General features: G+C 36.8%; 1 protein-coding gene across 1 annotated transcript in view; it reads left to right on the top strand.

Moving 5' to 3' along the window:
* Positions 1-12,505, top strand: part of COL24A1 (collagen type XXIV alpha 1 chain) — a 414,236-nt gene extending 401,731 nt beyond the window's left edge. Inside the window, exons 60-62 of the mRNA XM_027615241.2 lie at positions 4,965-5,074; positions 7,595-7,810; positions 10,880-12,505. Coding sequence (XP_027471042.2) covers positions 4,965-5,074; positions 7,595-7,810; positions 10,880-11,026 — 473 coding nt within the window. The 3' untranslated portion in view covers positions 11,027-12,505. The remainder of the gene's footprint in view (positions 1-4,964; positions 5,075-7,594; positions 7,811-10,879) is intronic.
* Positions 12,506-15,007: the final 2,502 nt, after the last annotated feature.

Here is a 15,007-nt window from a genome sequence, read left to right as displayed (position 1 = left end):
CATACAAATGACTAAAATCTAATTCGAGGTCTGCCTTCCTTGTAGGAAAAATAGCTAAGTGGTATGGATTGCAAGGTAGCAGAAAGGTTTTAATGCCCAAAAGTATTTTCATCCCTAGGAGACAGTAAATGCTATAGGGAAACACAAAACGGCAGGGAAGGGATCGGATATGATAGAAAGTGGAGTGGGGTTAGTTTTAAATATAGTGGTTAGATAAGGCATGTCTGAGAACATGGCAGTTGGGAAATATCAGAAGGCGGTAAGGGTACAAGCTACAGGAAATCTAGGGAAAGAGCTTTCCAGGCAGAAAGAACACCTGCAAAGGCCCTGGCAGTGAGTGTCCTCAGTGTGTTCTAGGATTAGCAAGAAGGCCAGTGTGACGAGAAGAGAATACGTAAGAAGAAAGTAGTAGAAAATGAAGTCAGAAAGATATAAAAAAAAAAAACAGACTATATAGGATCTCATAGACTACTCTCAAGACTCCAGCTTTTATTCTGAATAAGGTGGGAAGCCATTAAAAGTATTTCAGCAAAGAAATGATATGATTTGACTTAGATTTTTAAAATATTACTCTGGCTAATGTATTGCAAATATAATGAAGACAAGTATAAAAGAAGCCACTGAAAAGGCCATTGAAAAAATCCGGGTAAGAGATGATGATGGGTTGAACTAGAGTTGGTAGCAGAGGAAGTGATAAGAAATGATCGAGTCTTTGGTTATGCTTTAAAGTAGAGCCAGCAGTTTTTGATAATTGGATGTGGGTTAAGAAAGAAATAGAAGGATAGAGGATGACTCTAACAACGTTTTTGACTAACAGATGGAAGTGTGGGGTTGCTGTAATAGAGATGGAGAAGCAAGTTTTAGAGAAAAGATCAGGAGTTCAGTTTTAGATACATTTCATTTGAGATGTCTGTCAAGGATCAGTAAGAATGTCCAGGAGGTAGGTGGCTGTTAAAAAGAGGGGTCCTGGCTAGGGGTAAGAATTATGAATTCACTTGCATATAAATAGCATCCAATGCCCTATGACTGCTTAAGACTCCTTAAAGAGTAGGTGGAGAAAGAAAAGCGAAGAGGTCTAAACACTATGCCTCAGGGCTCTTCAATGTTTAGAAATCAGTGAAATGAGAAGGAACCAGCAAAGAAAACTAAGAAGAAGCTATACCTGATAGGAAGAAAACTAGATGCATGTGGAGTGAAGAAAATGTATGCCTGAGGAGGAAGGGATCAACTGGATCCCTGTCGGGTAAACTTAAGACTGAGAGAGGCTACTGGATTTAGCAGTATGAGGTTCTGTGATGACCTTCACAGGAGCAGTTTAGAGGAATGGTAGTGGTTAAAACTTTATCCAATTTTAAGAGAAAACTGTAGAGCCAGAGAGTATCCATTTCCAATAATGAAGCAGGTAATTCAAATTGCCTGGCTAAATTTTTTAAAATGTTTTTTTAAGTTAAAAGCGTCAAATAGCTAACAAAATAGTGAGAACATTTCAAGCCAACATTTTGAAGACTGCAGAGAGATGAACAGAACACATTTAGAGCTGCTTTTGTCCTGAGTGTGTTCACAAACTAAGTACTGCTTTTGGTGGCTTCATGGGGCTAGGAGTCAAAAGTTGGAATCTGTGGTCCACCAAGCGTGGGGATTTAGGCTTTCAAAGGGCTCCGTTCTAAGAGGAGACATAAACTGGAAGAAAAGAGACATTCATACAGATTGTAACCTAGCTTCACATCATGAACATAGCTTAGAATCTTAAGCTTTGAACTTGGACTAAGATGGTTCCAGATTGCTCGTACCCCCTACCCCATTCTGACAGAAACTAAAGTCTTCTATAAAATATATCCTCCTAGGGCTCAAATTATTTCCACAAATCATTTCTCAAATAGAGTGCCCAGCACATAATCAATGGTAATAAGGAGTACTAGTTGGTAAAACACCACGAATGAGAACTGGCAGAAATAACAAACAGAATTATACTCAAAAGAAAAATAAGAGAGGAAGAATTTGAAACTGAAGGTATAATAGACAAGGTAAGCCTTATATGGGAACACAGTTTATTCACAAGAGTAACAAGGAAGACAATATATGTGCGCACATACAGATAGGTAAATAGTTGTAGCAGTGGGAGCTTATAGAAGTTCCTTTCAGATTGCTTTGGTTGTCTTAGTGAAATTGAAAGCTTATCAGTCAAGAATAAGGATGAAGGAATAGGTATAATAAAGTTGAGGGAAGAAGAAAAGGTTTCAGCTAGTTGGCTAGGTGAGTGACAGAGGGAAACATAGTGTCGTTATCTGGCAGCCTTACAAACATTTGAATTTTAAAGTGAGTCCAGTCAGCATGGCTGTATTTTTCTTTTCTTTTCTTTTAAGATTTTACTTATTCATTTGAGACACAGAGCTACAGAGAGAGAGAGAGAGAGCATGAGCAGGGGGAGAGGCAGAGGGAGAGAGAGAAGCAGACTCCCCGCGGAGCAGGGAGCCCAATGTGGGGCTCAATCCCAGGACCCTGGGATCATGACTTGAGCCGAAGGCAGACACTTAACTATCTGAGCCATCCAGGTGCCCCTGCATGGTTGTATTTTTCTTTAGCCATATTTAGCTGCGTGAGTTCAAGCACAGATTAGGCACAAAACTGGATTTCTATAAGACTGGGACTTTATAAGACAAGTACGTTGAAGTGAGGCAGGGTAGGGATGTTAAGGAAGTCTCCAAGGAAGTAATTATAGTAAAGGACTAGGGGTTTATTTGGGTAGGAAGAGAATTGAACATATGATTCACATATGATGAGAGATGAAAAAAGTGGTAGTATCAATGGATATTAGGTCCTGAAGGAATGGAAGAATTTATTAGAATCAGGACACCAAAGTGAATGAGCTTAAAAGAGAAGAGGTGAAATTATGGCAGAATTCTAGTTGTAGGTAATAACAAAGGCTAGAATATGGCCTGGGAAGTTAATGGTTAAAGTGAATGGGGTAGTAGGGGGAGCAGTGGAAGGATAGAGAACACTGGCAGAAGAGTTCAAGGAACTGAGAGGCCAGGGTGTTGGAAGTGCTACCCATGTGAATTTAAAATCATCACGACTTGGGTCGTAAATATATTTTCTGAAAGTGATAGCCATCCAATGCTAAAATCTTCCAAGAAAGTGGATGACTGCAATGGGAAGGGGTAATGGATGACATAATGTAATGACAGTAATTTTACCATGGAGTTGTTTTAGGGAAAAAATAGCGAGAATGGAGGTGGCAATGAAGAGCAAGAAAGACACCTTCCCTACTCCAGGCACAATGCTAATAGAGGCTGTGGCAGAACTTGAAAGGGCTGAAAGGGAAGCACTGTCCTCATGGGAGAGCCAGTTTTGGGTTAGAACATTTAGGCCTACAAAAGATATATTATGGTATAGTGCTTCGTTAATAGCTCAGCATATCCGGAAAAAAATTACGAAGTCCCTACCAGGTCCCCATTATACAACATAATGCTTGAATTCAAAGAATTCTACCGTATATAACAACAAGAGTTTGCTTGATGGAAAACTTTTTATAAGGAATTTATTAGCTCACAAAATAGAAGGAAACTGTTTCTCGGAAGAGAAGAGATAGTAGTGAAGATAATGTTTTTACCCCATTAGGTAAGATTGGAAGCCTGCATTAGACCCTGGTAAAAAGTCCAGCACTCATTTCTATAAATTTGACAAAATGTCCAAAATTCTAAGGGAAGGGGACAAAAAGGGACCAGAGGGTAGGATTTCTTTTGCCCCTTTCTTCCATATTGCAATAGAGCAGTGGTTCTTCAAATGTCCCTGGACCAGAACGAGATTCTGTTGAAATGCAGATTCTCAAGGCCTGACTTAATGAATCAGCAACTCGGGATGAGGCCCAGCTATCTGAGTTTTAACAGGTGGTTCTAATGCCACCAAATTTGAAAATGCTGCAGTAGAGGACAGTCCCTACTCTTGGATCCACCAGTTCAGCAAGTATTCACTTTGAAGGATTAGAATAGTAAAGGAAAGAAGAGTTGAGGATGTTTTGGAAGTCTAAAATAACAGACCAGAGAGGAAGCCCAGCATGAGGTAGAGGAATCTTTGCAATAGGGTAAGGATGGAACGGACAAGGATTTCTACCTACGGTAGAAATGACATTTGCCAAATACTGTTTGACTGTCTTGCCTTTTTAATGCAAAAAAAGCAGGGCTATCTCATTCAAACATTCTTAGTCTTTGCTGTTAGAATAAGGCGCTACTTCAATATTCTGAGCCTGTTACTCTGGAATTAAGATACTAGATCAGTACTTTTTCAGCCTGAGTGTTTCCTATAGGCTGACTTTAAGACTCCATTTGATTCTGCTGGGCATTCAGTGAAGACAAAAGTTGGCAGGCTTACACTGGCTGTAGGGATTTCAGTTTTTCTCACAAATCTGATGAAGAAAGCACAAAAATGATAATCATTTAATTGTATATTTTCTTTCTGTGAAAACAAAGGATGTTTTATTATTTTTATTCTGATTATTATAAAGATAATATTTTAGCTCAGGGAGATAGAAGTTGTTTCTGTTTTATATATATATATATATATATTCATTTTTAAACTCTGTAATGACAGAACAGATGTATATAAGTACACCACATCAACTGCAACTTTTCTATTAACTATGTAATTTTAGACAGTTCCCTTTAAGCTGATGAGCTCATCTGTGGAAAGAAGCAGTAAATTCAGCCATTCTATCAGTTTTTGTCAAAATTATAAAATGCCCTTAAATTGATAGGTATATGAAAAACCCAGTATTTTGGGTATCAGTTTTACATAACGCTCACCGCTTTCATTCATTGACTAAATGTAAATATCTTCATAATCTTCTAAGTTTTTTTACAATTAAGACTATAAAAATATATTTTTAAAGTGTGATAATTTGCAATGATGGTTCAAATATGTTTTAGTATGGAGTTTAAGTATTTTTACATTTTACAATGAATTAATAGGAAAATACTGGATTGATCCAAATCTCGGATGCCCTTCAGATGCCATTGAGGTTTTCTGTAATTTCAGTGCTGGTGGTCAGACATGTGTATCTCCTATTTCTGTAACAAAGGTATGTATTGAATTGTAGAATATATGCAGGTACTTGCCCAGTATCAGTGAACATGATTTTTTAAATTCTGTCACTTTAAATAATTATGATTTTTATGAATGGAAGCAAGATCATTTTCTACCATATATAAGAAAGAATTTTTTGTTTTTAAAAAACAATTCTAGTAGAATCTTGATATTTTGATTGTATATTTTATGATTGGCATGTCATGGCTTATTCTACTGATTATGCTTTTTAATTTCCTTTTAGAAATGTTGGGGGGCACACACCTGGGTGCCTCAGTCAGTTGAGCAGCTGACTCTTGGTTTTGGCTCAGGTCGTGATCCCAGCAGGGAGTCTGCTTGGGATTCTTTCTCTCCCTCTTCCTCTGCCCCTCACTGGCGTCCCTCTCCCCTCCCCCTGCCATGCATGCTCTCTCTCTCAAAAAAAAAAAAAATGTGATACATATGTTCTTTTGCATATACATACATTAGAAAATCCCCGAACAGCTGCAATGTTTGTAATTAGTAAGTAATCAGTTACCTAAAGGTTTTCTGAAAATGACATCATTAAAAGGAATTTTGCCACAAAGCTTGCTATTTTTGAGGATTTGGCACAAAGAACCTCCCTTAAACATCCATTGAATATTTTTTAAAACTTCTTCCAAGTATAATAAAATGAATGAAAGTTATTTTGGTATGATACTGGGATTATAACAAGCATTTATAAAACCTAGAGCTTAGTTCTACCTATAACATATTGAAGAAATCAAAACTGCATTTCTTTCTTTTTCTGGTTAAACCAGTTTGGTATTATTACCAAGGACTTATTTCTCATTGACAAATAACTGATACACCTGCCCTTTGTATGTTTGGTCCATCATAAAGAGGCAGCAGCTAAAATGTGCAGTCTGTTAGTCTCTGTAGCTGCTTATTGTTTCACTGCCCTTTTCTAAAATATCCCTCTTCATTAAGGGTGTTTCACCAGTTCATCGTGGTAGGCATTCACCATTATTACTCTCAAAGCAGAGGCAGGAAAGATTCTTCCATTCCTAGGGAATCCATGTTCCTCTGATGAAGATCAGCATGATAGTCCTAATTCCAGATTATCTGCATGATCATCCTCATTCCCCTGGATTTGGCCCAGGATTTTTATTTGGTTTATCACAGAAGACAGATGGGGATCGGGAAGTGTGTACAAAGGAGATAGGAACAGTGAAGTTGCTGCACTCTAATTCCTTCCTTGCTGAATCAACTCTCCTATCTCTCCTATCCATAAACTCAACCTGAGAAAGACTGGGCAGGTAGTGGAAAGAATGGTAGACTTGGAACCAGGGACCTGAGTTCTAGTCTCTGTCCCTCTACTAACCTGGCAAATGATACTCTGAGCCACAAAAGAGCCTACTCTGTGCCAGGCACTGTGCTAGGTAAGTGACATTTGGCACCTTAAATCCTTACAACAATCCTGCCATGTCAGTGTCATACTCCACTTTACCAACAAAGACACTAAGGCTCAGAAAGATTAAATAGTTTACAAGTTTGTGATTCTCAGCTATAAAATAAAGGAGCCTGATCTACTTAAACTCTAATGTTCCTTATGATGATCCTTCCATGGTTTCATCCTCATTGACCTTCTTTTTTTTGCCTTTCTTCCCTTTTCCTTTAACTTTTTTGGTGGTTGTCTTTTTTTTTTTTTTTTCCTTCTCTGATACCTCATAACTGATATTTTTCTAATTTTAGGTTTGGAAATTAATATAAATTCCTTGTAGAAACCACTTTTGTTCACTTATGTTATGACAATATGCCTGCTTGAATAATAATAAAATAATAATAATGTCAAAAGCTATAGAAAAATCTACTTCCTTGTCCAAGCCTGGGAAACCTGCAACAGACCTCCTTGCTCCAATTTTGCCCTGTATTGCTGACTTTATTATTAATACTTGTTCATGCATTCATTCATTTCAATAAGCATTTATTGATGACTCCACTCTATGACTGGAACTGCATTAGGGGCTGGCAACACAAAGAATAAGATTCTATCCTTGTCTTTAAAGGCTCTCATAGTTAAAACGACTCAACAAGGTATTACTGCAACTTGTAACTTATCTTTGGAAACTCAAAAAAAGATCTTCAAAGGAAAGTATATAAATTATATATAATTTATATAACATTTTTTTGTCATGTCTAGTAGCCTAAAGGTATGCTGAAGCCAGCTCATACAGACTCAGGAGACCCTATTGTTAACACCCCTTTCCAACTCCCATGTTCAGTGATACTACCATGATTGCCGGAAGTCAGTCAGAGTAGGAGTGTTTATACCACGGAAATTGGAAAATGCTGTAAATCAGGGATTACCACCCCCACTCCACCCTTGCAAGAGCCAGTGGTTAAGCATTTATCAGCACGCTGTTGACTGGCACTTAAATGCCAAGGAAAGGGGCTTTCTCAAGGCTGCATTTCAAGGACTTTCCTCAGATTTCCCCCAAATTAGAAGTTTCTCAATTGCCACCTTATAACCTGTATATTATTTCTATGACATTAGTTGGAGTTTGGAGTTGGAAAAGTCCAGATGAACTTCCTTCACTTACTGAGCTCAGAAGCCACCCATATTATCACCATTCACTGTCTAAACATGCCAGTGTGGACAAGTGCTCAGTCAAATGGCTCAGGATTGCCTATTGGCTTCAAGGGATGGAATGGCCAGATTTTTGAAGAAAACACTCTTCTTGAACCTAAAGTACTTTCAGATGACTGCAAGGTAAGGGATGGCACTTTTAGAATTGTTCAGTATAACTAACATAAAATTGATAAGGCCATAAAATCAAAACAACGGGGATAAGACTTTAATTGCAAACTGAAGATCCAGAAGGGTAGTAAGTTTTAATGTGCCTGATTTGTAATAACATTACATTTTTCAGAATCAATCATTTGCTTATATCATATCTTGTCAACTTTTGTCACACCCACTGGTTATCCATGGATTTTTATATGCAAAACAGACATTAATACATAAATTTAATTTTTATTGCTCATATGAAATATTTATATTACCCCTGCATGGATAGAAAGAGCATATAAATAAATAGATTGATTTCTTATATTTTCACTACTGTAATTCTACATCTCATTATGGCTGGAATACAGGTTATAGAGGCAAGTCCATTGTATTTCATTTTGTCAGTCCCTATACTTGATACCAAATATGGGCAGAATTGCAGATTCACTGGCCCTAAAAATCAATATTTGAATAATAGCTCATTTTTCTTACTAAAATTAAATAACAAATGTCATGAAAAATCTATAATTTTAAAATACTGTGGTATAAAGCAGGTGTCGGCAAACTACAGTCCACAGATCAAATCCAGCCCACCACTTGTTTTTGTAAATAAATGTTATTGGAACATAGCCACACTCATTCGTTTACTTATTATCTATGGCTGTTGTCACACTATGATGACAGAGTTAAATAAATGTGACAGACTGTGGCTCACAAAATCCAAAACATATACTATCTAGCCCTTTACAGAAGAATTTCCCAACCCTGTTATAAAGAGCACCCATTTTACATACATATCATTAATGACTTTAAGTAGTTTGGTTTCCTGTTCGTGTGTACCATGAAGCCCGTGATTTAACATCTCTTATCATTTCCAGGGGACTCTACTTTTTCACATTTTATTTTCAGACAAATAGTGCTTGAGTATTTGAAAAATGAGAGGCAAACAGTTAGAAATATATGGTTCATTCTCTATAAGCAAAGAGATCAATATTATCAACAAACTCATTTAACTTTAATCATTTTTTCTGGAAACTTTCAGTGACTCACTACTGTCTCTGAGACACAATCTAAACTTACCAGCTCTTTATTTAGCACCTAAAACAGTCAGGTCCCACCTACCTTTCTAGTTTGGGCTTTCATTGGCTGTTAACCCTAAAGTATGGCCAAACTGATCTGTTAATAATAATAATAAAATCAACAATAATTCCTACTATTAGTCATTGGGGCCTTATTATATAGCAGTTACCCTGTATTACATACATTATTTTATTTAATTATAACAGCTTTGTAAAGAAGTTTCATTTTATAGGTAAGAAAGTGAAGGCACAGAGAGGTTAAATAACTTGCTCAAGGTCATGTAGCTAATTAGTGGAGAGCAAGAAATAAACCCTAGGTGTGTATAACTCCATGACACACTATACTGCTAGGTACTTTAACTGTAATCTCATTTAATCCTCACAACTGTGTGAGGTAAGTTTTTATTTTTCAAATTTTATATATAAAGAGAATGGTGGTACCTGGATTTCTATCAAAATCTGCACTTCATCCCCATTCTAGGCTTATTTTTGCAACCATCTTCTACTTTTCCAGCAGTTTTTTGTTTGTATGTTTGTTTCTACTCATGTCATTATCTTTCTCTGAAATGCCTTCTCTACCTCTCTAACTAAGTGGAAATACTAGGCATACTTGAAGGCCCATTTTAAATTCTGAATTCTGAGCTCATGAAGCTTTCCCTGAGTACTTCAGTTGGAAATGAGGGATTTAGCACTCACTGTCTACGTTATTTATACTGCACTCACTATGTGTTGTCTTGTGTTAATGTCTATGTGTTTGTGTTTCCCCTCTCCAACTAGATTTATAAGCTGCTAGTATCCAAAAGCCAGAACTAGTGCGCCTGGGTGGCTCAGTTGGTTGAGCGACTGCCTTCGGCTCAGGTCATGATCCTGCAGTCCCGGGATCGAGTCCCGCATCCGGGCTCCCTGCTCAGTAGGGAGTCTGCTTCTCCCTCTGACCCTCCCTCCTCTCATGTGCTCTCTCTCGCTCTCTCTTTCATTCTGTCTCTCAAATAAATAAATAAAATCTTTAAAAAAAAAGCCAGAACTAATTAATTCATCTTCATATTTCCCAAACACTGTTAGAAAATAGAGGACTACATCTTACTCAACTGTGCCAATTGTACTTAGTATTCAATAAATATTGCTTGAAAGACTTAATGAGTTAATCTAATGGTGTCTTATACACACATACCAAGCTGATGACTAGTAAATGGAACTTATAGCTTAAATAATCGCTAAGGATCCTTCAAATTTTAAAATTTATATCATGATAATTCTGTAAACGAGTAAGTGAATAAACTTAAAAAGCATCACAAAACTAGTCAATTGTATTTCTCTATTTTGTCTTGTTGAATCTTAATCATAAGAGAGTTTATGATGTTTTTGTTCCATAGTAGAATTTGTCAGAAACAAAAGAGCATACAGTAATAAGAAAAACAGAAAGGCCTAGAAAGAAGAGAGGAAACAAACTATATAAACAGTAACCACAGACTGGAAAAAAAGAAACCTAAAAGGTGATTCAACATATTTGTAATTTACTTCTGACTGAAGCAGTTCTGGTTATTTCCTGCCTAAAGTTCAGAGAGGGTGAGATAGCTCATTGCCTTTCATCCAAGAATGCCCATCCTAAAGAATCAGCCCCAGATGAAGGAACACACAACAGATGGGTGTTCCTCAGATTAGGAAGAGTACAGCCTTTTAATTTATATCTGGTCCAATGATCCACAGACAAGAGAAGCAGAAGCCTAGCCTTAGTCCCTGAGACTGAAAAATCAGAACACTTGGTGCCACTTAGAGAAAGGAATGAACCCATGTTTTCAATTAGCCCTAGTGATTGTTACCATTGAGCACTGACTTTGTTCTGGGCACTTTCTATTCGTTATCTCTAATCCTTAAGTAAATCTTCATTGTCTGACAGTGAAGGGCATCGTCTGCTGAGAATGACTGCTAATGACACAATTACATACCAAAGCATTTTGTTCTTGTTTTACAGATTCAAGATGGCAGGTGGCATAAGGCAAAATTCCTTTTTCACACCCAGGACCCTAATCAGCTTCCAGTAATTGAAGTACAAAAACTTCCTCATCTCAAAACCCCAAAGAAGTACTATATGGAAAGCAGTTCTGTATGCTTTCTTTAAGGTTTCTGAATTAGTTCAGAATTTGTGCTGTTGGCCAGGTAATTGCTGCAGAGGGAAAAATTCAGACAGAAAGATGCTATCATTGTGCAATGCATGGAATAAAGCATTGGCTAAATCTTAAAGAATCTCAGGAAGAAAAGATTTCCTCCTAAGAAGGAGAAAAGGCATTTTTAAAGGACTATAATTGATAAAGTATTTAATTCTTTAAAAAATTATATTGATCTGAGCTTTCTTAGAGAATTCCCGAGAACTGAAAATTTATAAACATGGAATTCTTCAGGGTAGCCTCTATTTTTTGACTGAGAGCAAAGTACCCATTAGACAGCTGGAGATGCAGAGCACTGTGGAGCAATACTGGCTAATGCTTCCAAATGTGCAATGCTTCTGTCTAAAAATTACAAGCCACAGTCTGACATGTCTTATTTTCCCAAACACTAAGCTGTATTCAGGCCCCCAGCGGGCATATACATCTTAGCCGGTGGTGCACTACCTCTTCCGTGTTGCTTTTTTGTGTTGCTCGGTGCTCTTTCTAGATCAAGGTGCTTGTGGCTTTCAGAGACTATTTTATTTCTTTTTTCGTCTTTGTCATTCTTTAAGAGTGTATGTACTGGTTACATCAAGATATGTTTTGGTTGTTAGTACTTATTTTAATTTGTTTGGTTACGTACTTAATAGCAAGTAAAACATTATTTATGTGAAGTCATTGTTCTGTTTTAAAATTCTCTTCGTGGATATGGAATCAAAGCCAGCACACTGTCACCTGTGCTCATGCACAAGAGAATTGGGAGGTTTCTTTTGTTTTTATTTTTTAAATTGTTGTAAAAAATATTACAGGCCAGCTACTTCCAGTAGTAGGTTTGGGTTAGAGTTTGGGGTTGTGATATACTAATTTTAAAAAAATCCATGATCATCTGGGATGATACTATGTATATATATATTTTGTAAAGTTTTAATTCAGCAAATCTTTTGAAATTGCTGCTTTTAAATTATAAAAAGCATTATTTCTGCTTCATAGGAATTACATGTTTTGTAGTATTCATTGATTTTATTTCACTATTGTTAAATTTACTGTGTTGGGACCTAAAAGAATTCAATTCACCAGTCTTTAAAGCAAGATTCAGGAAAAAAAAAAAAAAGTCTTTAGCCGTTTAAAATAGGCTCAGCCCATTCAGACTTTCCTTGTCAGAGAACCGCTAGTTCAGTATTAAAAGAAAAATATACCTTTCGGTATATAGAAAAGCTTGTACATCCATTATAAACATATCTTTAGCCACAGCAAACCACACTTACCTATCTATAATAAAAATATGCTTTAAATCTTTTTTTGGTGGTATTCGTTTTTCTTCTTTTGTTACCATATCCTTTTATTATGTATAATAGCCCTCTGGCATGGTCCTTCTGTACTCTGTACATTTGCCTCATTACAAAATATCTGTTACATACCTATAAGAGGATTAGAGGGTTTATCTCCTACTTGTACAAAATGAGGTCATGGCACAGAATAAACTCTCTCATGTATGGTCAACTGACTTTCAACAAAGGTGCCAAGACTAATTCAATGGGAAAAGGACAGTTTTTTCAACAAATGGTGCTGGGAAAACTGGATATCCACATGCAAAAGAATGAAGTTGGACCCTTATCTGGATATCATATACAAAACAACTCAAATGGATCAAAGTGCTAAATATAAGAGCTAAACCTATAAAACTCTTAGAAGAAAACATAGGGGAAAGTCTTCATGACATTGGATTTAGCAATAATTTCTTGGAGATGACACCAAAAGCATGTTCGAAAAAAGAAAAAGATAAATTGGACTACTTCAAAGTTAAGAACTTCTGTACATCAAAGGACACTATCAAGGGAGTACAAAGACATCCCACAAAATGGGAGAGAAAATTTGCAAATCTTATATCTGATAAGGAATTAATACCCCAGAATTTTTTTTTTTTTTAAACTCCTACAGCTCGGCAGCTCTTTCTATCCACAGATCCTGTCCCCATGCTTTAATAAAACCACCATTTTGGGGGGTGCCTGGGTGGCTCAGTCATTAAGCGTCTGCCTTCGGCTCAGGTCATGATCCCAAGGGTCCTGGGATCGAGTCCCACATCGGGCTCCCGCTCCGCGGGAAGCCTGCTTCTCCGTCTCCCACTCCCCCTGCTTGTGTTCCCTCTCTCGCTGTCTCTCTCTCTGTCAAATAAATAAATAAAATCTTTTTAAAAAGCCCACCATTTTGCACCAAAATTTAATTAATTAATCAATTAATTTAAACTTCTACAACTCAAAATAAAAAGCAATCCAATTGAAAAATGGGCAAGGGACTTAATAGACATTCCTCCAAAGAAGATATATTAAATGACCAACAAATGAAAAGATGCTCAACATCTCTAGTTATTAGGAAAATGCAAACCAAAGCCATAGGTAGATACCACCTGACACTCACTACGAAACAGGGGCGCCTGGTTGGCTCAGTCGTTGAGCGTCTGCCTTGGGCTCAGGTCATGATCCTAGGGTCCTGGGATCAAGCCCCACATCGGGCTCCCTGCTCCACAGGAAGCCTGCTTCTCCCTCTCCCACTGCCCCTGCTTGTGTTCCCTCTCTCACTGTGTCTCTCTCTCTCAAATAAATAAATAAAATCTAAAAAAAAAAAAAAAGCACAAACCAAAAAAAAAAAAAAGGGAAGTAACAAGCATTGGTAAGGATGTGGATAAAGTGGAGCCTTTGTATGTTGCTGGTTGGAATGTAAAATGGTGCAGCCATTGTGGAAAACAGTTTGGCAGTTTCTCAAAAGTTAAACATAGAATTACAATATAACCCAGTAATTCTAAGTTGTGTATATGCCCAAAAGAATTGAAAGAAGGGGCCCAAACAGATATTTGTACACAAGTGTTCATAGAGATATTATTCAGAATAGCCAAAAGATGGAAACAACCCGAATGTGCATCCACGGTTGAACTGATTAACAGAATGTGGTATGGACATACAATGGAATATTATTCAGTCTTAAATAGGAATGAAATTCTGACATATGCTACAACACTGACTACCTTGAAAGCATTATGCTATGTGAAATAAGCCAGACGAGAAAGGGCAAATTATCTGAAGTATCAAGAATAGACAAATTCAAATTCAAAGACAGGAAATACAACCGAGGTTATCACAGGCTGGGGGAGGTGAAAATGGGGAATTATTTTTTAATGAGTACAGAGTTTCTGTTTGGGATGATGACAGAGTTCTGGAGATGGATGGTAATAATGGTTGCACAACATGTGAATGTACTCAGTGCAACTGAATCGACACTTAAAATGATTTAAATGACCAATGTTGTGTTGTACATTTTACCACGATTTTTTTAAATGGAGCGATGGCAAATATGTCTGATTTCCTGCTTGAGGACCATAGAATTGTTTTTTAAAAGGAGCAGAGGTTGATTCTAAATGAAAGAAAGTAGAGTTTCTGTCTATGTGCCATACCTTTTGTTCCCCCCCAAAAAAATTTATTTCAGAGACATAAGTGGTTTTCCTAGATATAATTTAAGAAATATATATAAAATAGAAATATCTTACCTTATGTTTTGTTATGTTTTTGAAATATTAAATTTAAAGCACATTTTAATCAACATAATCATAGGCAGTATAATATGTGTAGTGGTTAAGAGTACTCTGGGGATTAGCTGTGTGACTTTGGGTATATTATTCTTCATTGCCTCAGTTTCTTCACTGCAAAATGAGGATAATAAAAGTAAAAATCTTTATGAGTTAGTGTTCTTAGAGAAACAGAACCAGTGGGAGATATAGATAGATATAAGTAGAAATACAGATTTTATATATAATATGCATATAATATTGTTATATATATGTATGATATATAAAAATATTTTTTATTTTATGTTTTTATATGGAAACATGATGAGTTGGCTTACACAATTATGGAAGCCGAGAAGTCCCACAATTTGCAGCCTGTAAACTAGAGACCCAGGAAGGC

This window comes from Zalophus californianus, chromosome 4 (assembly GCF_009762305.2).
Source record: "Zalophus californianus isolate mZalCal1 chromosome 4, mZalCal1.pri.v2, whole genome shotgun sequence".
Lineage (NCBI taxonomy): Eukaryota > Metazoa > Chordata > Mammalia > Carnivora > Otariidae > Zalophus > Zalophus californianus.
This window is presented reverse-complemented; position numbering and strand designations above follow the sequence as displayed.